The sequence below is a fragment of the Bicyclus anynana genome, chromosome 5 (genome assembly GCF_947172395.1).
Source record: "Bicyclus anynana chromosome 5, ilBicAnyn1.1, whole genome shotgun sequence".
Taxonomy (NCBI): Eukaryota; Metazoa; Arthropoda; class Insecta; order Lepidoptera; family Nymphalidae; genus Bicyclus; species Bicyclus anynana.
The window spans coordinates 16858262-16885439 of record NC_069087.1 but is presented as its reverse complement, the minus strand read 5'-3'; the positions used below and the strand labels follow the sequence as shown (position 1 = coordinate 16885439).

Genomic DNA, 27178 nt, shown 5'->3' with positions numbered 1-27178 from the left:
ACCCATGCTCATCACACACATGTTTTAAAGTTTTGGGAATCAAGCCCACGTCCGTGGATGTAGAGAGCAGACGCAGAGTCACTACCCACTGCGCCACACGAGCCTATTTCTTATTTAAAATAATTGACAACATGCAGGTAAGACACACGGTGCTTAGGTATTCATTTTTGTCTTTAAGGTGGCAAAGTTGTAAGAATCCGGAAACAAAGACTCCCGAAGAAAGATCCAATCCATACGTTTTTGTAGCAATAATTAAAATCGCTTCTAACAAAGCAAGTTATCTCAAGGCTACATGCAACGAGTGGGAATGCGTCCTACGGTGCACCACCAATAGCATAGTCTTAGGTATTCATGTTTATTAAGTGTACTAGCGGACGCCCGCGAGTTCGTCCGCCTTAAGACCTCCTTAATCCGGCCTCCTCCTTAATTAGTATCTCTGCGTGATCGAATCAGAAATGAGGAGATCCGCAGAAGAACCAAAGTCACCGACATAGCTCAACGAGTTGCGAAGCTGAAGTGGCAATAGTTCGAAGAGCCGATGGACGTTGGGGTCCCAAAGTGCTGGAATGGCGACCCCGCACTAGTAAGCGCAGTGTTGGCCGACCCCCCACCAGGTGGACTGACGACATCAAGCGAGTCGCAGGGATTCGCTGGATGCAGGCGGCTCAGTATCGTGATGTTTGGAAGTCCCTACAAAAGGCCTATGTCCTGCAGTGGACGTCCATCGGCTGACATGATGATGATGATGATGATGAATCGGGCCCTGTCACAAAATCTGTTCTTAGCGGACGTCTACTATCTATAAACTACCTCCCTGCCAAATTTCATCTTTGTTCAACGGTTTTCGAGATTTCGTGATGAATGACCTTTCGCATTTGTGATGTAAGTTTATTGAAGTGATAACTTCTTATGGTAAAAGCTTCGTAACGTAACGCGTTACGGTGCCACACTGTCTGGCTGGCCTTTCTCTCACGCATACGGCAGCTTCACTTCTGTCGAGCGTTCCGTAACGCACGTGTTTTTTTTTCGTAACCAGTAGGTATAAACTCGGAAACTTTGGATCTATTAAACCGATTTTAAAAATTATCGTAGGTACCACTAGACAGCCTCGTTAAGAGCGCGCAGCACGTCGGTACGATATGGATAAAATTCGAAGCACAAACGAGACGCCGAATTATGACTTTCACGTGAGTGAAAAGCACGGAGCGATTGACGCGCGACGAAAGTTTTTAGCGCCAAAACCATTTTTACCTAATTGCAAGTAAATTAAACAACATAACGAAAAACAAAATGGCCATGTTCAAGATATATACCTAATTTTCTATACAAAACAAAAAATTAAGAAAATAAGTTTGCTTTTCCTGAGATTGAAAGCAAATTGTGAGCAAAACATGTATTTTTCAAAAAAATAAACTATCGAGAAAAGTATTACAAATTGTGTATTTTGTCATAACATAGTCATAACGAAGCTAACACTTTGAAATATCATTTACCCAAATATCAGACTCCTAACTTTTCCAGAATCTGAGATCCGGAACCATTTGTAACCACCAAATTACATATTGCACACTCTTAATGTGAATCATATAGGTTATATTTTATCCTCGTATTCTCATGGAAACCGGAATTACGCGGGTGAAACCGCGTGGCATCGGCTGGAAGTCTACATACCAAAAACAAATAAATAAATACCGAATACCGAGTACGTATCAGTGTAGTATGCTGTATGATTAGCAAGTGGGCTGAACGTATCTGCAGCATTACGCAATCGTTACGTTATGTTATTGGCTCACTTATGCAAATTAACTAAATTGAACCATTCATTGCTGGATGTGTGCTACTTATGTGTTCGTCTTGAAACTAATATAGGTACACTGTGAAGGGTAGTCGGTAGACAAACTTAAATATTATACAACTAGCGGACGCCCGCGACTTCGTCTGCCTTTAGACCTCTTTAATCCAGCCCAATATATCGTTGTAAAAATGGAGTAACTTCTCCCGTTTTCCCAACATTTCCCTTCACTGCTCTGCTCCTAATGATCTGTCCAGGAGTATGAAGAATAATTGTACAAAGTTTCGTTAAAATCCGTCGGGTAGTTTTTGTTTCTATAACGAACATACATACAGACAGACAGACAGATGAAAATTTTACTGACTGCATTTTTGACATCAGTATCGATCACTAATTACCTCTTGATAGTTATTTTGGAAATATATTTCATGTACAGATTCTACCTCTCTACAGATTTAATATAAGTAAGTATAGATAGATTACCTACTTGGATTTTATGGCAGGCTCAGGTAAATATCATCAACATCTTTTCAGTTTCAGTAAGCAATATAGTAGGATAACCCGCCTTGAGTGAAGTGTGGTGGTTCTAAGCTCTTGTTACGGAGAACCCTATTACTAGAGACATACGATTCATAATCGCTCGCCCATGTCGGGTGGTTTACCATTTGAGTTGTTTATATCGTGTTGTCTTTTTTATTGCTTTTTTGTTGAATTTCGTGGAATCCCAGAATAGTCTAGAATAATTGTAACGGGTATAAATACGCGACTGACGTGCTGCTCGGGCCAGTTGACATTCGGAGCGAAGCGAAATACCATCAAATGTTACCAGTGTGGACAAAAGTGATCTCGGCTACGATTTTGGACAACGAATTGCGTATATTTGTAAATGTGTATTGGTACTTGGATTAAGGAATGGAATAAAGTCTCATACGAGTGACCAGGTGTTTAATTCCAAATCCTCGACCCCTAGTTCGTAACATTCGATTACTCTACATCTTACAGTATGGAGGGAGGCCTAACTCTACACAGAAGGTCTTTGAAATAGGTTGATTAATATTGGTGATAAATATTGGAATTTGCAGAAAGACAAAATACAAGGAAGCCGAAGTCAATTTTATATCTAGGTTCAAACGCTAACTCTTCGAAAATTTATTAAAAATATGTATGGGAATGACATTCGTTAAATAAATAAAAAAAAAAAAATTGGTTGCCTGTAAAGTCGGTATACGGGCGAAAGTTTTACGTGACAACGACTTTGAGTGGTAAAATAATTTTAATGTGAATATTCATTCGTATAGTAGGAAGAAGGATGAAATAATAGTAACAATTTAAAACATTTATTTATACAAAGAATTATATTTAAAACATTAATTTATACAAAGAATCTCGCACTGAATTTCATATTAACAAAATTTTATTCACTCGCTCTCATTGTGAGCGCATAACGTGAGCGGAGCGTAACGCAGTTTCTTGAAGTGTCACCCGGCAAACCAATTTATAAGACGTTGTCACGTCAATAATAATTTATTAATGAAACTGTGGGTTACAATGGTTCTTACACTATAGAAAAAAAAATCCAACACAATTTACTGATACATCAGCGTGCAAATAAGGCGTTATCGATAGGTCACGTGATTAACCTATCAATTGGATATCATCATTAACAACCCATATTTGGCTCACTGTTCAGCTCGAATCTCCTCTCAGAATGACTGGGGTTAGGTTAATAGTCCACCATGCTGGCCCAATGCGGATTGGCCGATTCACACACGTAGATAATAAGAAAGTTTTAGTTTTTGGCTAGGCCTACTAGCCGTAAGAGTCGTGATAGCCCAGTGGATATGACCTCTGCCTCCGATTCCTGAGGGTGTGGGTTCGAATCCGGTCCGGGGCATGCACCTCCAACTTTTCAGTTGTGTGCATTTTAAGAAATTCAATATCACGTGTCTCAATCGGTGAAAGAAAACATCGTGAGGAAACCTGCATACCAGAGATCTATCTTAATTCTCTGCGTATGTGAAGTCTGCCAATCCGCATTGGGCCAGCGTGGTGGACTATTGGCCTTACCCCTCTCATTCTGAGAGGAGACTCGAGCTCAGCAGTGAGCCGAATATGGGTTGATGACGACGACTAGCCGTATCTCTTGGCTTAAAAGTTTCTGAATGTAGACGTACCACATGACTAAGGCCCCTGGTTCAGAGCAGCAGCTTCAAGAATGAAAAAAGCCGTTTCTAATGGTCACCAGCACCAGCTACAAAACGAAACTGTAAACCTTTCATCAAGCCTTTATTACGTGATATACGTTTACGTATTATTTGTGTTGTTGATGTTATAATTCACATTCGTTAGGCCAGGTATGTCAATTAACAGCGCGGGGTATTCATTTGTACGACCGACATCACTAATTGGAACTGCAAATTGGTTACGTAAATATACCTGCCATCTACTATATCACCTTTGGATAAACTTCATCTAAGTAATGGCATGGATCAGAATGCTAAAACATTTTTATTGTTTGTTTGGTATACCACCTATAATGTGAGAGTAGAAACTAGTACTTTTTTAAATTATAATTGGAAAAAACCATTTTATTATGTGTTTACTAAAAATACACAGCGTCGCTTTGAAGATGGTTCTGTGAGGTGTGTACCAAACCTTAAATTGGTCTGTGTACTCACCCTAATTTCCCTGCTAAATTGGTATCTTACTTATCTGTCACCTGCGAGGGCGTTTATTGCATCTGTGGGCAAGCCCTTCCTAATGTCATAGCGTTTTGTGATTTCCTGCGATAACCGCCGTAAATATTTTCATCTGATGAAAAGTATTGCTTTATGTGTATAAAGAAGTTTTTTCCGGCCTATTATTATGGTTAATAGAGAAAATGAGCCGTGAAAGTGATGAACACTTACAGAGTGATGTTGAAATGACTAAAAATGCCCATTCTCGCGGAGAGAAGAGAGTTGCGTCATCTTCAACTACTGCAGCAGTAGCGATAGCGACTCTGTTTTGGATGCGGAACGTACAAGTTTACATCCGTCTAACACGAGGGCAAGATAGGATAAGAGTGACTCGCAGAGGCGTATTTACCAATGACGCAGGGGGTGTGTGACAGCCGGCCCGGCCGTTTATACTTATTAACATTTTTGTACGTATTCCATTTTGACCGCGCGCTTTTTAAAGGGCGCTAGGTAATGCTTGCACCCAGGCAATACATATGTTAGAAACGCCTCTGGTTACTCGGATCCTCATAAACTTTTTGATAACTAGGTAAGTCAGTTATCAAATTATATACAGGGATTTATCCCGTCCATGAGGGCCCAGGCCTCAGTTGGGCTCTGGAGCCCTGGCAGATGGGGCGGCTGTGACACCATCACACTCCTCCTCTGAGTTTTCAATAAATTCCAGTGGTTGAACTGGAGTGATAATATTACAACTGGAGTCACTAAGAAAGTGAAAACAGCTCCAACTGAGAGGGCTGAAACCCTTAGTAAACTTCATCATTTTGGTACAAAGGAGGGCGAAGAGGTAACATTTTCCAAGGGTATTCAAGCTTTGCTTGCTTGCCAGACTTTACTGAGTAAATATTAATGATGAGCTCTGCTACTATTAGCTAGTGCTAAATAGCTACTACTCTGAACACAGCGAATGGTAGGTGGAATAACCCATGGAATTTTGCAACAGAACAATTTGCAACTGATCAGGGAGAATTTAGAGGAAATTATTTATTAGGCCAATAATTCTTGAGAACAATTGACACCAGGTAATTTGTATAACAAGGTATTATCACATAAAAAAAAAAAAAAAAAAGGCCTGTACCTCCATTAACATTAACATTAAAATACAGTGATCAGTAAGTAATATCAGGGCCTTGGCCTTACAACCAGGTAACAGTAAAACTTTTACTAATAATGTGAAGAAAGAAGTAAAAAAAAAAAAAAAAAAATAGAGCATCGGGGACTCACATATCTTACATGAAACACATTTTATTTATCCACACAAATGACCAGATAACACCAAGTTGTCTGTCAAAGATGTTTTTTATTCCCAAGAGAAACGGCAGCCACTGCCCAGTTTATTGACCGCAGGGGATGGAATGATTATGTAAAACCGAAGAGGATTCAGCTAATTTTCTTATGCCTCAGTACTAGAATTTATACAGGCTCATTGATACTACCTCAGGGTAATGTACCCGGGTGAATTACAACATGTCTGCCCTGCTCTTTGGTCTAATATTGACCTCTTGGAATTCCGCAACTTTGACGAATTGGATTGCGGAAATCCTTCGTTCAAGCGGAATGCGGCAGCTTTAACGAATTGGATTGCGGAAATCCTTCGTTCGAAAGGAATTTGTGTTCTAGCCCACCTAGACAATTTTCTTTTAATCCACCAGGACAGGCCAAAGTTGATTCTTCAGATGGCTGAAGTTGCATAGCTTTTAGAATCTCTGGGATGGCGAAGAAATTATCCAAAAGCATTGCTAAATCCAATACAGGAATTGAGCTTTAACGAATTGGATTGCGGAAATCCTTCGTTTGAGAGGAATTCGGGTTCTAGTCTACCTAGACGATTTTCTCTTAGTCCACCAGGACAGGCCAAAGTTAATTCTTCAGACTGCTGAAGTTGTGTAGCTTTTGGAATCTCTGGATACCTAAGAAATTATCCAAAAGCATTACTAAATCCAATACAGGAACTGAGCTTTAACAAATGGGTTGCGGAAATCCTTTGTTCAAGAGAATTTTGTGTTCTAGTCTATCTAGACGATTTTCTCTAGGTCCACCAGGACATCAAAGATAATTCTTCAGACTGCTGAAGATGTGAAGTTTTTGGAATTTTTGGGATTGCTAAGAAATTATCCAAAAACATTGCTAAATCCAATACAGGAATTGAGCTTTAACAAATTGGATTGCGGAAATCCGTTGTATAAGAGGAATTTGTGTTCTAGTCTACCTAGACGATTTTCTCTTAGTCCACCAGGACAGGTCAAAATTAATTGTTCAAACTGCAGAAGTTATGAAGTCTTTGTAATCTCTATAACTTGGTATTACTTGGAACACCAAGATAAACCAAACATCATTGTAACTAGAGAAGACAGACAGAATACAGGTAGCACTGAGAAAGATACTGTATCAGGACTGTTGTACATTGGAACAAATGAAAAAGCTGCTGGGATTTTGCAGATTGTGTAGTTCCACAGGGTCGCTTGTCTACATCAACACCCTCACATTCATTGCCTGACAACCGACGAAGCAGATGGCAGTCAGGGAACACAGTTAAAAGAGAGTTACATGTCGGGAACCTGGACCAAAGAACATGTAAGATGTCATCGAACAAGAAGGAACTGGTCCCAGGCATCAATACAGAATCAATATTGTAAGATGCCCACACTCTAGTTCAGTCCGATAACCTGACTCTTGTCTCCAATACAAACACAGGGAGGGACTCAGTCACTGAGTCTCTTCAATTTGTTAATGCAAGTTGTTGAGGCTGACAGAAACAAGGAACATATTCCTATCAGCCCATTATCTCTCGGGGAGATACTACTGCACAGCCGATCGCCTATCAAGGGGACGAAGGCTATCAGAGTTGCATTTGTTACACAAAGCAACAAGCCAATTATATTATCATTGGGGAAGACTTGACGTCGACTTATTTGCATCCACAGAGACAGCTGAGGTCAAAAGATATGTCTCATTGAACTGTAAAGATCACTCAGCAATGTTCTCAGATGCCTTCAATGGAGTTGGCATCCAGGATGGATATTCCCTTCACTGAACCTTAGGCCATATGTATTTGCACGCCTAAGCAAGGCAGGTCACTATATTATTGTAACACCTCTGTGATTGGTTGGCAGATCTGAAATCAAGAGCCTTGGATCCGTCAGTGACAATACAGATCCTGTCAGAATGCTTGATCGACATAGCAACAGGCCAAGTCACCAGCACAAGTAGACCAACTGATCCTGCCATCTTGGAGGTAGGGGGAACAGATCTGTGCACAGACAGCAAGAGAAAGGCAATTACTAAAGACTAGTTGGAGATGATCAACACAATACAGACATTATACAACACTAAACAGTAAAGAGACAGTTTGAATGATGTGATAACAGTTGTCTACCGCAATTCAAGGACCTAACTAGGTTTATTGCCTGTATTTATAATTAAATTGCTTGGTTGTATTTATAATTAAATTTATCTTATAGCACCATTTTAATTCATAAATTTGCTATAGGGACATTCTATTAAATTAATATACTCAAAGATGAGGAAGAAAAATCGATTTAAGCAATGGCTACACGTCATTCACTTAAACCATAACCAGTTATACCATGTAGAAAACATTCTCTCTATGAAGTATCTTGTCGAACTGCAGCCATTCTTATCTTTGCTTCTGGAAGAAGGGTTCATGATCTGACAGTATTAAGAATTTCAGACTTGTAATATGGGTGTGGAAGATGAGAGAAGGATTTTAACCAAGGTTTGGATCAAGATCAGATTTATCAAACCAGAGACAGCCAGGATGGTGATTGTTAAAGCATCCACATCCCCAGATTTCCCAAAAGATGGGTAAAGATCTAATAGTCCTAATTGAAAGCAGGTGATGCCAAGAACAAGAATTAAACCACTTGATTATTACAATAAATGGGGAACTACGATCAGCGTCTCAGACAGTAATTGGGGGATAATTAAAATCTGGCATGACAGCATCTCCAGGGTCTTTTAGATCTGCAGTGATGTCAAGTTAGGTAGAGAATCATCCAATAGATAATATATTAGCCAGAGGAAGCTGGAAGAGTGTGTATACTTTTAAAAGGTTTTATGGTAAAGATATACAAAGAAAGATGAAGTATCTTAATTACTCTTTAATAGGCTCAAGCCAGAATATTATGATTTTTAGTGTATTGTGCTTTTGCTATTATGTGTTGACTGTTATGTTAATGGTTAATTTGCTTATTTTGTTATGAGTACTTTTATTCAGTAGATAAAATACAATTGCTTCTATAATATAGTCTAAATACCAATAATTTAGACTTTATGGAGAATTAAAATATATATAAATATATATAATTATATTTCACATAGCGTTTTGTGTTTGTCACCAGCAGAAAACAAACAAGTCTTCAAAGCGACGCTGTGTATTTTTAGTAAACACATAATATAATATTTTGAATTACAACAAAATTGTTATTATGTGTTGAAAGAAAAATACACAGCGTCGCAGGAATTTCTTCCTGGTGAAGACTCTATGACATTAGGAAGGGCTTGCCCACAGATGCAATAAACGCCCTCGCAGGTGACAGATAAGTAAGATACCAATTTAGCAGGGAAATTAGGGTGAGTACACAGACCAATTTAAGGTTTGGTACACACCTCACAGAACCATCTTCAAAGCGACGCTGTGTATTTTTCTTTCAACACATAATAACAATTTTGTTGTAATTCAAAATATTATATTACTATAAAACATCACAAAAAACAAATTTATAAAAACATTTATAACCATATCATATTCGCGTATATCTCTAGATTTATTAGAAACAAACGAATGTTCATGCATTTCAATATTCCTTGAACAAGAGCAACGAAGTAGCTTTTTTCATTAAAATCGGACGTAAGAAAAACAAAATCTTAAAACGTACCTACTGTGCTAAATAAATAAAAAAGTAGAAACTAAATGCACAGCATATCCTGTCCTCCCTTCATAAGGGAGAGGAGACTTAACTTGGACTTCCAAACAATATGACATTTACACTTTTTATTAAAAACTAGTACTACTCTACACTACTCTACCCCTACCCTAACCCTACTCTACCCCTACCCTAACCCTACTCTACCTCTACCCTACCCCTTGACTTTTAAACGATTGTATGGGAAATAGAAAAGGGTTGTTTTTATGGTTTTTCCGGCAATTATTCTAATTTTTCTCACCATTAACCTTCCCTATACCTCCACGAACATATCAAGACCAAAATAAGACAAATCCGTTCCGCTGTTCTCGAGTTTTAGCGAGAAGAAGAAGAAGAAGAAGAAGAAATATACTTTATTGTACATTAAAAACAAAAATAAACAATAACTTATAATAACACTTAGAAACTAATGTACAAATGGCGGTCTTATCGCTAAAGAGCGATCTCTTCCAGACAACCACTGTGGAAGAGAAAAAAAAAACGTAAGCACCGATTCGGGTATACGCACACAAAAAATAAAAAAAGTTAAGTAATTTAAATACATAAATATTAAGCAATAATACATAATAATAATACATAGACTATACTTAACTACATCATACATATATACAAAGAAATACATATATACATACATACATACATACATACATACATACATACATACATACATACATACATACACACATACATACATACATACATGAAAACCTGCAAAACATAAAAACAAGACGGCATCTAATGGAAGACAAAAGAAAAATAAATAAACAAAATAATTCAAAAATAATAATAAATAAACATACACATACAAGCGTAATTTGGATTAATAAGTTAAATTAAAAGATCAGGGAGGAAAAAAGTGCATGTTTACCAGCCGTTTGAAAGAGGTTAGAGATTGGGCACGCCGAGTGTCTAAGGGCAATGAATTCCAGAGCCGAGCAGCTTTAACAGAAAAGGATTTAGAATAGAAGGAAGTATTATGGGAAGGAATTTTTAAGATTAGGTTGTCTTCAGAGCGAAGGGAGCGACAGTGAGTATCACTTAGAAAGCTAAAACGCTCTTTTAAATAAATCGGAGTCGTAGGATTAAACAGGACATTATACAAAAAAGACAGAATGTGAGTATTCCTGCGAAGGCGGATCGAGGGCCACTTGAGTTTTTCGCGAAATTCGGAAACATGATCATATTTGCGAAGTCCAAATATGAATCTTATACAAACATTCTGAATGCGCTCAAGTTTATCCAGTAATTCTTCACTCAAATTTAGATAACAAGTGTCTGCGTAATCGAGAATTGGTAACAGGAGAGATTGTGCAAGCGCAATTTTAGTAGATAAAGGAAGGAAGTTTCGTAACCTACGAAGTGACCCCACGGATGCAAACACCTTCCCACTTACTCTGCTTACCTGAGGGGCCCAAGTGAAATACTTGTCAAAAGTAACTCCGAGATTTTTAACCGTGTCACTAAATGGCACACGCGTTCCATCAAAGATTACGTATGGAATATTATCCCAGTCAATACGTGCAACCAAACTGTGACTGCCTATAATAATAACTTGGGTTTTAGACGGATTGACTTTAAGGCCATAAGCCTTACTCCATTGCACTATACAATTTAAATCTTTATTTATGGCATCTATTGCATTGGGTAAATCAGCCAGTTTGGACTGAGCATATATTTGGAGATCATCTGCATACAGGTGATAGAGCGAGGTAAGTTGAAGAGTAATAGAACTTATAAAAAGAGAAAAAAGAAGAGGAGACAACACGCCACCTTGCGGTACGCCGGCAGAAATTGTGCACCAATCAGACACAGAGTCATTGACTCGCACACGCTGCCGACGTCCGAACAAGTAACTATGAAACCAGTCAATCACATTAGGAGATATGTTGAGAGAAGCTAGTTTGGCTAGTAGAAGTTCGAAATCGACATTATTAAATGCATTGCTGAAATCAAGTAAGGCCAACACTGTGACACACTGATTGTCCATATTAAAACGAATATCTTCGGTAATTTTTACTAATGCAGTAGTCGTACTATGACCAGTGCGGAAACCAGATTGAAAAGGATTTAAAAGATTCTGTCGGGTTAGGAAAAGGCTTAATTGACGATGGACTAAACGCTCAAAAACTTTCGAAAGGAATGGGAGGATGGAAATAGGCCTATTGTAACGTCGTGGATTTTAATTTTGGGTGGTCAAATTTGGAATCTCTAGGTTTGTTTCGAAAGGCAGCGACATCGATGAATGTCGTAGAGATTACGAGGTTCGCTGCTAGATGGCGCTTATATTAAAGTGCTCAGACAAATAAATATGGACAAGTAGTTGGAGCTTTATAATCTGTATATAGACTTAATATATGGTTAGAGGTATTCCACAAGTAACGAAAGGTATGGAATCCGAAACCGACTTTAAAAACAAATGTCACATATTATCTGTGCAATTTGTTGATTGTACTCTGTAAGAAAGATGAATCGGTAACTTTATAGCTTTGCTATTGGTGAGGTTTTTTATGAAGAAAGTCCCGTTATCTTCTCGTTATATACTCGGGCACGTTCGAGTTTTTTCTTTTGGCTGGCTGAAATTTGGAGACATGTAGTTGACTTTCCAAAACATTAAATTTACTTAGAGGCAGTGATGTAAGATACTTGGTAAGACTCGAATTTATATTTGGTTAGCATTCGTGATTATCGAATTTTGTTGTGCTAAAGAGACAAATTCTTGCAGTTCCGGTCAACCATAAAAATTTCCCGTGAGATGTTAAGATGGCTACCTACTGGGAACTAGGGCGGGATATCCTTTTAAGGTACTCGGTTGAAATTGTTTTTTTTTTTGTCCGGCGTAGGTCAAACTTTAGTGACATGTGCTAACCTCCGTATTTTGTTACAGGATGGGAATGTAATATATTCTGAACTTAACCTAACCTATATACGTGACCTAATGTAATCACACTTCTTCTTAATACAACCACGTTATTATGTAGAAACGTAGATTGGTTGTAGACATTTGAAACGCCGGTTCTGAAACCTTTGGTCATTCTTGGAACATTTTTATGGAACCTGAGTTGACTATTACATTTAATCATTTGCACGCGTCGAGTAGCATGCTGTTAGCGGCGTAAATCTTGGAGGTTCGCTGGCCGCCAGACAAAATGACGGACGGATGAATGCAACAGCAAGGTCAGCGACCGCGTGGTGTCAGCTTCCATCATAAACGTCAGGTCGTACCTATTCTTTCTTTTGTTAAATGGAGTCATGCTAAAACTTCTATTTTTATATATTGTTTTTTTTAAAGGATGCGTTACATTAATTGTTGGTGGTGATTCGGATATACCGTTCAGATTACAATAAGATTTAGAGATAACTAGACCTCTTTCGTGAGTGTTTAAAATGCAACGTGTTTGTTGTCCCTTTAGTATAAACGTGTGTAATTGCTAAGCGAACTTAAATGGAATCATCCTTGTGGATTTGGCTGGTAGCGATGTGAATTCATAACTTCTAGTGCGTTGTTCGACGGACCCACTTTAAATACCTAGCCGTGGCAGTGGTTTGGTCAACAAAAATCCAAACGCTATATCGACACCATCTAATCCCCAAGGATTGGTATAATAAAACAAATATTTGAGATAACCACTGTTTATTTACAAAGTATGTACAAAGTAACTTAACATTTAGGAAACCTGGGTTTTTTATGTAATTTAACCCATTAATATTTTGTCCTTTTAGGGTTTCTCAAGGGTTTAGCATTACTTTTATATTGTAAAAAAAGGTTCATCTAAAAATATAGAAGCCAAATACCGGTGATTACTGTAAAAGTGTTTTTTTTGTTTACTTAACCCCGCCTCCTCCTACGGGTATAGATCCGAAAGCCAGAATCTCGGTGGTAACATTTGAGATTCTGGTCTACAAGCTGTATGTTTGGCTGGTGACGCACTAGAAATTTCATCCAAATCGTTTCACAAAAACCGGCACAAACTATAAGGCTTGCAGTGGCGCCTGGGGATTTTTTTATTAATCCTAAAGGATCTGTACAACGTGGGAGAGAAAAGGGAATAATAGAATCATCCGAACACCACTCTAACAATATTTTTTTTTGTTTTCTGTTCCAATTTCTATTACTATAAGATTTTGTTTCTGCATAAGCTTAATATAAAATAACCCATGATCATTTTTTTTGTGATGGTGTATTTGGCATAGTTAGTTATGTTTATAGAGAAATTTAATTACTGAATTTTTAGTTATTATTGTTATTTTAAGTAACTCAATATTAATTTAATGTTTTAAAAAATAGTTGTACCATCACCAATAAATAATGTCAGGTCATAAGGAAATACAGTTTCACTCTTTGAGGAAGGATGAGCTGGTATACGAGGTCTCGATCAGATCCGAGACTCCGGGTAGTACTGTAGATGAGCTTAGGAGGCAGATGCGAGGCCTCATGATTGAGTGCCCCTCGACTGCCATATTAGAAACAAATATAGACAGCAACACCGAATTAGTAATAATTAATGATAAGTTAAATGAACTAGCCACAATTATTGAAGGATGGGGAAAATCAGGTGATAGGGGATCTATAGCAAGGGCAGAGGCCCTAGCCTATCACCTGTTTCATAGAGTAAACAGATTGAAGGTCGACGAATCAGCTAAGGTTTCAGCCAAGGTCGGGGAGGCCAGACTGAGATTAGGAAAATTTATTGCAATCATTGAAGCGCCTGGAAAAAATGTTTCAGAACAATTGTCTACATCTTCTAAGCCGTCACCTTCAGCGGAGGCTTCGGAAATAGAGTGCTCCGGGGACAAAAACCTGGCGAAGTGGAACCTAAAATTTAATGGCTCCACCGATCCGCGCTCCTTCGTCGAACGAGTGGAGGAGCTTCAGCTTTGCTACGGTGTCTCTGAGGCTAAACTCTTCAGGTCGGCGGTTCAGCTGTTTGAAGATCAGGCACTACTCTGGTACAGAGGTATCAGAGATCAGGTACGCTCTTGGTCTGACCTTAAAAATCTTTTATTAGAGGAATTTGACCCCGTCGATTATGACTATAGGTTGCGAGGAGAGATAAGATCTAGGACGCAGGGGGCTGAAGAGCCCGTGCATATATATTTTTCTATAATGGCTTGCTTGTTTGCTCGGCTGAGGACTTCGATGTCCGAGGTCGAAAAATTAGAAATTCTATTACACAATGTACGCCCAAAGTTTTCGCAGCAGCTCGCGTTGACAACCATTTCATCCATATCGCAGCTGAAAGATGCATGCAGGAAACTCGAAGCGGCCAGTCAAAGGGCCACACAATTTGCTGAGCCCGGCCGTTCGAATTCTATTTTAACTCCTGAATTTACTTATAAAAATAAAAATAAAAATGTGGCATATTTGGACAACGAACAAAATTTTCATTCAAATCAGGTTCACAATGACCAGGGTCGTTATAAACAACATAGCAAGTTGCATCAAAATCGGTTTTATAACAGCCAGGGTAAATATGAACATGGTAACCCTCACAACAAAGGACGGGTTAATGATAATGACCAAACCAGGGCAGGGCCGTCACACACTGGTAACAAATATAGAAACCAGCGGTTAGTGAGGCATAACGTACACTGTTACGGTTGTAAAACCCCTGGGTACACGAAGTTTACGTGTCCAAAATGTAACAAAGCGGCTACTAGTCCAAAAAACTAGTCTGCTCGAACGATGCCAGCATAAATAAAAAATTTAAAAAATTAAAAAGTTTCGGCACTTTGGCATCTGTTCGATTTCAACCAAAAAAGAATGTTATTAGGCCTTATCTTAAATTTAAAGTAGTCAACCTTGAAATTTGTGGTCTACTTGATTCAGGAGCATGCATCTCAATACTAGGTAACAACTCTCACGAAAACTTCATCAAAATGGGTTTCAAGCTAGAAAAATTTAGTAATATCTCCTGCACCGTGGCAAATGGTGTTAAGCTGGAAAGTATAGGTTACATGTACCTACCAATAACATGTCATGACACTACCTGTGCCATTAAATTTTTTGTTATACCTACAATAATATCGGATATAATATTAGGTATAGATTTTTGGAGGGCATTCAATATCGCCCCAGAGATACTAGACTGGATTGACTATAAGTATCAACCAGCGAGCTTCTGCGAGACTTTGAGTACGAATAGGGTAAACACTATTCAGTCTTTGGAAAATCTGTCAACCGAGCAGAAAGAACTAGCAAATGCCATTATAGGGAAATTCCATGACATCTCTTTTGAATTAAAAGGTCTTGGTAGGACGTCCTTAATAGAGCACGACATCGACACAGGTGATGCTCTACCCATTAGGGTAAAACAATATCCGCTATCGCCGGAAAAGAAGGTGGCGTTGCAGGAAGAGTTAAAAAAGATGTTGGCATTAGACGTCGTTACTCCCAGTGAAAGTCCGTGGAACAACCCAGTTATTTTAGTCAAAAAGGCAAATGGTGATTGGAGGTTCTGCTTGGACTGCAGGAAGCTAAACGCAGTGACAAAGAAGGACTCGTATGCTATACCATACATTCCTCAAATACTTGATAGTTTGAAGGAGGCCAAATTCCTGTCGACTATAGATCTGTCATCTTCATTTTGGCAGATACCTCTATCAGAACGTTCACAGGAAAAAGTGAGTTTCCAAATTGAAGGGGCAGGATTATTTAAATTCAAAGTTGTGGCCTTTGGACTTTGTAATGCTCCGGCGCGGCAACAAAGATTAATGGATAAATTAATAAATCAAAACTTTTGTAGTGACGTAGACAATGGTTATGTTTTTTGTTATATAGATGACATTGTGATATGTTCATCGGATTTCTCTACTCACTTGTTGTTGCTAAATAGAGTCCTGGATAAATTAAAGTCAGCTAACTTGACAGTGTCTTTTGACAAATGCAAATTCTTTAGGGAGTCAATCAAGTATTTAGGTTATGTAGTTGATGAGTTTGGGTTACATACGGATCCTGATAAGATCTCTTCAATTTTAAATTTTCCGACCCCAACCACAGCCCGGGAAGTAAAAGTATTTTTAGGAACTTGCTCTTGGTACAGGCGATTTATTCGTAACTTTTCAACAATTGCAGCACCGCTGAACAAGCTGACCAGCAAAGGGAGGAACGCGCCGAGGTTCCAGTGGAACGAGGCAGCTGACAAGGCCTTCTCGTTGCTAAAAAATGCATTGGTGTCAGCTCCAGTATTAGCAGTTCCTGATTTTAGTAAGCCTTTTACTGTCCATTGTGATGCTTCGTCGTACGGTTTGGGGGGAATGTTGTCACAGATGATCGAGGGTCACGATCATCCGATAGCTTATGTTAGTAGATCTTTAAATAAGAATGAAAGGAACTACAGTGCTACGGAACGGGAGGCCCTAGCAGTCATATTTGCAGTCGAAAAGTTCCAAGCGTACTTAGGAAGTAGGAAGTTCACGATAGTTACAGACCATTCGTCTTTAAAGTGGTTTTTGAATTTGGAAAATCCTTCTGGTAGGTTAGCTCGATGGGGTTGCCGACTGTCTCAATTCGATTTTGAGATAGAACATAGAAAAGGCACAGACAATGTAGTTCCTGATGCTCTATCGCGACTCATGAAAGTTGAGGCAATCCATTCAACGTCTGATACACCTACCTCAGGTATGAAAGATGAATGGTATGAGAGGATAAAAAATAATTGTGTTTCTAAACCTACACACTTTCCAAATTATATGGTTAAAGATAATATTTTATTTCGCTTAAGTAAAAGCAAGTATGATCTAATAAGCGAGTTTGATTGGAAAGAGGTCATTCCAAAAGGTTTGAGAAACAAAATTATAAGTGAGAACCATTGTGAACCAACAGCTGCACACCTAGGTGTTTTTAAAACACATAGACGCTTATGTTTAAGATATTTCTGGCCGGGTATGTACAAAGACATAGAAAATTTCGTAAAATCATGTGACGTATGTAAAGCATATAAACATTCTACACAAGCAGTCCCTGGTTTGATGGGGAAACCAAAGGTATGTTCACGTCCCTTCCAAGTAGTGAGTTTGGACTTAGCGGGTCCACTTCCACGAAGTAGGTCTGGATACACATACCTGCTAGTAATAACGTGCGTTTTCTCTAAATACACTCTACTATTTCCGTTACGCCGCGCAACATCAGCGTTGGTGGCTAAAAACTTCGAAGACGGGTTGGTCCTGGTACATGGAGCGCCGGAGACGGTAATCCTGGACAACGGAACACAAATGACCGGTTCCGAGTTCAGGAATGTCATAAAGCGCTACAACGTGCCAAGGCTTCACTATACTCCTCGTTACACTCCGCAAGTAAACCTGGTAGAACGCTACAACAAAACAATTATGACCGCTGTAGCGTCGTATGTAGAAGAGGATCATCGAACCTGGGACCTAAATCTAAGAAAGATCCAGTTCGCAATAAATAGCGCGATAAATGAATCGACTGGGTTTTCACCGTTTTTCTTAGTACACGCCCGTGAGCCAGTGATAAACGGAGATTTCTACTTAGATACGCAGAGTGAGTACAAGGTAGCTATGCCACGTGATGAATATGCTGGGAAGTTTGGATGCATGGAGGAGATTTATGATAGTGTTCGCAAGAAACTTCTAGAGGCACACGCTAGGAACGCACAATATTATAACCGTAGGCGAAGAAATGCTAGATTCGCAGTAGGGGATTGGGTATGGAAAACCACATATACACAAAGTGACGCGCAAAAATTCAAAATGGCAAAGCTTGCTCCTAAATACGAAAAGTGTAAAATAGTCAAAGTATTGTCACCACTAGTATACGAACTAGAGAGGAAAGACGGTACAAAAATAGGCTCTTGGCATATTAAAGACCTAAAACGGTAGACTAACTCATATATTCGTCCATAAAGTGTATAAATACTAAGTTAGGTACTTAAACACACAAGAAGAATGGTAAAGTACACTTATAAATACAAATAGGTTACTACAGTTTGATAGAGTGATGAATGAAAGGTCAGTATAAATGATGAGGTAGGTGTGTATTAGAAATGGATGGATCAAGTTGGATTGGGTTAGTCGGAAATTCCTGAAAGGTGATTAGAGAAATATTATTATCACGCTATGAACAAAATATAGTTCGTGAGATATTTACTGTGCTGTGTTTAACACAGAGACGCTTTGTTCCCAGAGATCTGTTAGCAATCGTTGTGCTAGGAATTATTCCCAGACTCTGGGCATTTATTATGGAGTCATATGAACTCATTTCACATGGAGACTCAGTCCCATGTTGGTATATGGTATAGTGATAACATGTATTACAGTTTGAAATAGGCTGTGTTAGATCAAGCTGCATGAAGCAACAAGATCGTTTATGATATTTTCATAAGTTATTCTCCAGTAGTGTTGTTTAGTTTTAGAATTTCTTATAGAGTTAGGTGGGCGTAGTTTAAAGAAGATAGTGAATAATTTAGGTGATTGAACCTAACATTATAATAGGTAGCCGGAAATTATTGTTATTAGTTGCCGACGAGCAAAAATAGATAGAGTTATTATGTTTGCTATTATTTTATGAGAGTATAAATTCAAGATGTAAAATAGAACCAGGCATTTTTGTTACAGCAAAGGGAAACCGGAACAAGTATCTACATCAACGTTAGTTATAGTTTAATTTTAGGTATCATCGGTATTTAGGTATATATATTTTTTTTTTTCTTTTACTTATATTTTCTTTATGTAGTTTAGATGAGTGTTTTATTCCATTATCAGTGTTAGCATAGAGTGTTTTTTTTTTTTTTTTTTTTATAACGTCGTTACAGATGATTGCTTCTTAGAGCGCTGAGGGCAGCGAAAGTTTTTTGGTAGCAAAAAACTTCTACTATTTTGGGGGGTATTGTAACGTCGTGGATTTTAATTTTGGGTGGTCAAATTTGGAATCTCTAGGTTTGTTTCGAAAGGCAGCGACATCGATGAATGTCGTAGAGATTACGAGGTTCGCTGCTAGATGGCGCTTATATTAAAGTGCTCAGACAAATAAATATGGACAAGTAGTTGGAGCTTTATAATCTGTATATAGACTTAATATATGGTTAGAGGTATTCCACAAGTAACGAAAGGTATGGAATCCGAAACCGACTTTAAAAACAAATGTCACATATTATCTGTGCAATTTGTTGATTGTACTCTGTAAGAAAGATGAATCGGTAACTTTATAGCTTTGCTATTGGTGAGGTTTTTTATGAAGAAAGTCCCGTTATCTTCTCGTTATATACTCGGGCACGTTCGAGTTTTTTCTTTTGGCTGGCTGAAATTTGGAGACATGTAGTTGACTTTCCAAAACATTAAATTTACTTAGAGGCAGTGATGTAAGATACTTGGTAAGACTCGAATTTATATTTGGTTAGCATTCGTGATTATCGAATTTTGTTGTGCTAAAGAGACAAATTCTTGCAGTTCCGGTCAACCATAAAAATTTCCCGTGAGATGTTAAGATGGCTACCTACTGGGAACTAGGGCGGGATATCCTTTTAAGGTACTCGGTTGAAATTGTTTTTTTCTTTGTCCGGCGTAGGTCAAACTTTAGTGACATGTGCTAACCTCCGTATTTTGTTACAGGATGGGAATGTAATATATTCTGAACTTAACCTAACCTATATACGTGACCTAATGTAATCACACTTCTTCTTAATACAACCACGTTATTATGTAGAAACGTAGATTGGTTGTAGACATTTGAAACGCCGGTTCTGAAACCTTTGGTCATTCTTGGAACATTTTTATGGAACCTGAGTTGACTATTACATTTAATCATTTGCACGCGTCGAGTAGCATGCTGTTAGCGGCGTAAATCTTGGAGGTTCGCTGGCCGCCAGACAAAATGACGGACGGATGAATGCAACAGCAAGGTCAGCGACCGCGTGGTGTCAGCTTCCATCATAAACGTCAGGTCGTACCTATTCTTTCTTTTGTTAAATGGAGTCATGCTAAAACTTCTATTTTTATATATTGTTTTTTTTAAAGGATGCGTTACATTAATTGTTGGTGGTGATTCGGATATACCGTTCAGATTACAATAAGATTTAGAGATAACTAGACCTCTTTCGTGAGTGTTTAAAATGCAACGTGTTTGTTGTCCCTTTAGTATAAACGTGTGTAATTGCTAAGCGAACTTAAATGGAATCATCCTTGTGGATTTGGCTGGTAGCGATGTGAATTCATAACTTCTAGTGCGTTGTTCGACGGACCCACTTTAAATACCTAGCCGTGGCAGTGGTTTGGTCAACAAAAATCCAAACGCTATATCGACACCATCTAATCCCCAAGGATTGGTATAATAAAACAAATATTTGAGATAACCACTGTTTATTTACAAAGTATGTACAAAGTAACTTAACATTTAGGAAACCTGGGTTTTTTATGTAATTTAACCCATTAATATTTTGTCCTTTTAGGGTTTCTCAAGGGTTTAGCATTACTTTTATATTGTAAAAAAAGGTTCATCTAAAAATATAGAAGCCAAATACCGGTGATTACTGTAAAAGTGTTTTTTTTGTTTACTTAACCCCGCCTCCTCCTACGGGTATAGATCCGAAAGCCAGAATCTCGGTGGTAACATTTGAGATTCTGGTCTACAAGCTGTATGTTTGGCTGGTGACGCACTAGAAATTTCATCCAAATCGTTTCACAAAAACCGGCACAAACTATAAGGCTTGCACTATAGTCAGAAAAGCAGGAAGGATTTAATTTTTTGGGTAGTGGAATGACTTGAGCATCCTTCCAAGAGGAAGGAAAACTCCCGGAAGACATGGAGAAATTGAATAAGGATTTAATTATTGGAGCTAGTAGGTTAATGAGAGGAATAATCATCTTCCGACTAATGCAGTCAGTACCAATAGCATCAGAGTTGACCTCACGAATACTTCTCTCAACATCACTATCAGTGACTTGACAGAAAATAAAAGCAGGATCATCAGAAGTGGGTAAAGCTAGTAAATTATTTTTAGTAGTAAGTTTAGTGGCGTCATCAATGACGCAAGTAGAGGAAAAGTGGCTATTAAGCTGATTTAAATTTATGAGACTAACGAACAGCAATTAATTTTTATATATATAGATAGACAGAAGAAAGATCATGCTGATTGGTGGACTAACCGAATAAAAGACAAACAATTGAGATTATACGACAAGCAACAATTGAGATTGGGCGGTAAAAGAACAGTATCTTTTCGCGGGAAAACCATTTTTAGAAACAGTTAGTTAGTTTACACTTCACCGAGTCCTTGACCGCGGTGGCCTTCGCGCAGTCAAGAGCAAGGCAAAGCTGCGCCCCACAGGAAGTCGCCGATTTGCTCCACCGCGGTAACACATAACCATTACAATGCATATAATGTAGTTAGCATCGACAATTCCATTTCACATACACGACGCTAACAACCAATTGCATTACGAGTATGTTAGTTAGTTTTATTGGATCACAAACAGATGTTACGATCCGCGAGTGAGGAACAGTTTTCATGGGCAATCTCCTCTCTGGTCAAGTTGTACAATCTTTGACGATATCGTTTTGTGTAATGTACGGCCTAATAATAGTCAGCTGCGATTTCGATGGTGGAGAAAGCTCTCACATATGTAAAAAACAATTTTCTTTTTAGTAATATCCTCGTGCTAGAAATGTTTTTAATTATAACCCCATAGCTTGCACAAAAAACTATGTGTGGTAGAGTATAGGTATGTTAACTGGTCCGATGAAGATGTAAAACAGATCCGGTGAGACACTATTACATTTTGTCTTCACTGGATATGTGTAATGATGATAAATCAGTGTCATCACAGCCCTCTGGAACTTTACAGCCGCGTCAAGTCATACCCGTCAGAAGTGTTATCCTACCTCACAAGAAAGCGTTGGTCGACCCCTCACCAGGTGGACTGGCGAATCACAGGGAGTCGCTGGACGCAGGCGGCTCAAGATAGTAGTGTTTGAGAAGTCCCTACAAAAGGTCTATGTCCTGCAGTGGACGTCCATCAGCTGATATGATGATGATGATAATCTACCGCTAGCTCGCTGGAACTGCACGGCCGCCCGCTGGCAGTCGGCGCGCGCGCTGGCGGCGGCGGTGACGGCGTCGTGGTACGGCCGGGACTTGTCCACGCACGCGCCCAGCCGCCTGGTGAGCGCCTGCAGCCGGCGCGACGTCTCGTTCAGCAGCAGGTGGAACGTCTTCATTGACTCCTGCCAACATTTTATACTAGCCTTTGAGCGTCCGCATCTTCCAATGTAAATGTCATCTATACTTATAATAAATCTGTAGAGAGGTCAATTTTGTACATGAAATATATTTCCAAAATAACTATCTTTGGTGGTTTGGGGTGATTAGTGGTCAATACTGACGCCAAAAATGCAATCAGTAAAATTTTTGTCTGTCTGTCTGTATGTTCGTTATAGAAACAAAAACTACTCGACGGATTTTAACGAAACTTGATACAATTAATCTTTATACTCCTGGTCAGGTTATAGTATACTTTTGATTACACTACGATCAATAGGAGCAGAGCAGTGAAGGGAAATGTTTGGGGGACGGAAGATGTTACTCCATTTTTACAGCGATACTACTGTAAGGGCTGGATTAGAGAGGTCTAAGGGCGGACGCAGTCGCGGGCGTCCGCTAGTCAATTATAATAATAGACGGTCGGATAACAGTTAAAAATTCTGGATGAGACGTAACTTTGTGGTGAATTGTGAAAGTCAGATTATTTAGGTCGGGTCTTTGACTTTGACGCCTGCAATTATATTTTTTTTATATAATAATACAGTAAACCTAGCATGTGCCCCACGCCTCGTCATATCTCGTGAAGACAAAATGACGTATTGTCGACCGGAACCGGAAGGAAGTTTTTTTTATAATTATTCTCTATAAGTTAGCCCTTAACTACAATCTCACCTGATGGTAAGTGATGATGCAATCTAAGTTGGAAGTGGGCGAATTTGTTAGGAGTAGGATGAAAATCCACACCCCTTTCGGTTTCTACACGACATCGCACCGGAACGCTAAATGGCTTGGCGATTCGTTTTTGCCGGAGCCACCAGCCGAACCGGGACCAATTAAGAAAACCTCAATCGGCCCAGCCGGGGATCAAACGGAGGACCTCGCATCTTGTAAACCCACTGAGCATACCACTGCGCCACGGAAGCCGCCAAGTAGGTATAGCTCTCTCTTTCATTGCTGGGTCCGGGACAACTTAGCCGCTACTGGTCGAGAATATTCTTTTTCTCTACATGAGATGTGACGACTAGAGGGGAATTTTTAGCCTACCTCAAATACCTCCCCAAAAATGTCTACTAGCTCTCTGACCATATCATACGCATTACGACAAACATCCATAAAGAAATCGTGTCATTCCAGTTCATATGCCGCACCTTATACGCCACCTACTCGTATACATAAAGAATATCATAGTAGAGTCAGGTGTTAGTGGCGAGTCAAGTGACGGGTTTACTGACTCAAAAACAGGTTGCGCGAGCACCATACGTGTTATGGGAAGTAAATAACAGCGCTTGTGTAAGTTGTACGTCTCAAATCAGGCCATATTATTTTCAACATTACATTTAATACTATAAATTAATATTACAAATGCGAACGTGTTTTTTTGTTACGCTTTCACGCCTAAACTACAGCGATGTCGAAATTCTTTCATCAATGGAAAGCTATATTATCAGCGAGTAATATAACCCATAATCTATCTTCGTATTCACATGAAGACGGACACGACGCGGGTGAAACAGTTAAATATTATGGTCATATTCAAACTGAAAACATATAAATTATTTATACCGAAACCTTAATGCTCAATGATCATTCTAGTCAATGATATTTTTATACTATAGATCGGTTACGTTCCTACAAAATCACCACAAAAAGTGATCCGAATAATAGCTACAACACTGAGCGCACACATGCACAGTTTTGTCTTAAATTACATTATTTATTTATGAATATATATAGTTTTTACACTTCCTGAACACACAACTCGACATCGACGATATTTAGGTATTATTTGTATAAATAACGTTCGTTGTTGACCACAACTAACATTGAGATGTGGAAATTTCCTCTTTTGAGTGCCTCATTTTTCATGACCTAGTAACACATCTAACAGACATCATAGATTCTACTGGTGAAAATTGCATGAATATAAGATTAGTAATATTTAAGTTTAACGCGAACTGACAGACACACATGTAGATGTGGCGAAGGACCGTTTTATATATAGTTATGGAAGGATCCCTAGTAGGCACACAATGTAGCGCCGACGAACTCACAGAATCCGACTGCGCAGATCGTAATCTCAGTAACCGTGACAGTCACCAGCGCGAGGCCAACATGACATAGTTCTCTTTAATAAACTTTTACTATATAAAATTAACACAACACCTGAAAAAGCGTTTAACTTTTATATTCAACTCAGAATAAAGAAACATCTGTATATTTAGGATCAAATACGAATAAGTATAGAAGCGACAGTTACTTTGTATGTTACGCCTTCACGGCAAAACCGCTAAACCGATAAAAAAAACAATTTTACCAATGAAAAACTACATTATCAGGGAGTAAAACAAACTTATTTTTCGAGGGAAACACCGCGGGGCGCAGCTAGTCACTAATATAATATCAGTTTATAGTATATATTTCTAATGCTGGATATTAGACCATAATTAATTATTTGACTATCATCCCAGTACCTATTACTTTTTCCACCGAATCGTATGTGCAACTATGTATATTTAATATTTATAAAATTTAGACTTATCTGTAAATAAATACAGATAAGTCATACAAAATTAACAGTTAAAATCTTATCATCTATACTAATATTATAAAGCTGAAGAGTTTGTTAGTTTGATTGAACGCGCTAATCTCAGGACCTACTGGTCCGATTTGAAAAATTCTTTCAGTGTTAGATAGCCCATTTATCGAGGAAGGCTATAAGCTATATATTATCCCTGTATTCATACGGGAACGGGAACCACGCGGGTGAAACCACACGGCGTCAGCTAGTATACAAAGGTATATTTAGTGTGACATCGCTAGTGTGGTCTAAATTAGGTGCAATTAAGTCTACGTTCTTAGGAGGGCAATCTAGTGGACACTCGAACAGACCGCTGCTAATTGACCCTATCTATTGCAGTTGCAGCAGTATATGAATATATTAAAATATATCGTACATCAAGATTAGGCCTGCCTTCAATATCATGTCAGATTTATATGGAAAGCTAGTTCAGAAAGCTGAATCTTACTAGCTGAGCAGACATCAATGTACATTTTATTGAATATAGGTTTATAATGACACTGTCCGCCTTCTCATGTCATCTCTCATACACACGGCTAGGGTTTGGAATACCCTTCCCAAGTGGTGAGTTGTAACTTGGGTATCTTTAAAACAATAGTGAATATGCACTTAGGCAAGAGTGTCCCATATTAGACAGTAGCTACACTTATCATCAAGTTAGATCACGGTGAAACAGGCAAAAAAAAAATGTAATATTCAATAGAGACATGTTAAAACATGTTATAGACAAACAAGTCTATAATTATAAAAAAAAAAACAATATTTTTTAGACCTTTGACCTTTAATAAATACTACAAGTTGATATACGACCTTGCATAACTAAAAAAATACTCTTTAGTTCTAAGATAATCCAAATTGAAATAGTAAATATCACCCACACACACACAAAAATATATGCATAAATGGATATCATGTCCGATGCACCGAATGAGCAATGTTGATGAAATGTGTCTTGTGTCCATTTCGAGGTAGGTACCATACTATCAAATAAAGATTCAAGTTATATAAACATAGGTTTCCAAGATAGTAGTGAATAATTAAGAAACTATACGATATGGCATTACAAGTAACAAAGAAATGCGAAATATTACAAAAACCGGCATAATTGAATCTATTCTAAAATTTACAACGGCTGCCTTTGCAAATCGCTTAAACATTTTAATATCTCTTACAGAGCTAACACACTAGCGGATTGCGAGCGTTTTCAAAGCGGAACGGGCTCGCAACGAACACGCTGCGCATCCGCAGCGTCGCGGACGCACAATGTTGTACTGTCTCGTACAAACGCCAGTCCGTCCCAGTGTTGTCAAACGTACGACTTAAATCGTATTTGTACGACTTTTATGGCTCTTGTACGATGTACGATCAGTAACCGAAATCGTACGCAAAATTTACGATCTTTTCAAATCTTAGGCCCATCATCATAACGTACTAAAATATTAATTAGTAGACGAAAAATTAACCTGCGATGATTTGTTGGTTTGGAAAGAAAAATACATACAATATAAACAATAGTTTTTTAGCCAGAAATCTGTTATTTTTTAATAAATTTTAATAAATAAAACAGCAGTGTTTCCTCGTCAGAATCCATTTTGTTACTGAATGTACTACGTCGTTAATCCGCTACAAAACCGCGACGTATTCGCGACGCATTCACTGCGCGTCCGCTCCGCTTTGGAACCGCTGGCAATCCGCTAGTATGATGAGGCCGTTAGGTTCTTAGTTCACGCATGATTAGTTAAAATTGTAAGGTCAGGGAGTACATTTACATATACGTACAAAATATACAATGTATTCTATGTTAAGATATACATAGACGTACAATAACAACAAGGTCTTATATTGTTAGTACGATTCAGTCTCTGCCTACTAACGGAATTATAGAACGGTACTTACTAATCCCACTTGAG

At 38.5% G+C, this 27178-nt stretch overlaps 1 protein-coding gene across 1 annotated transcript in view; it reads right to left on the bottom strand.

The window, feature by feature from the left end:
* Positions 1-27178, bottom strand: part of LOC112044041 (SH3 domain-binding protein 5 homolog) — a 42345-nt gene that overhangs the window by 5684 nt on the left and 9483 nt on the right. Inside the window, exon 3 of the mRNA XM_024079768.2 lies at positions 22476-22653. Coding sequence (XP_023935536.1) covers positions 22476-22653 — 178 coding nt within the window. The remainder of the gene's footprint in view (positions 1-22475; positions 22654-27178) is intronic.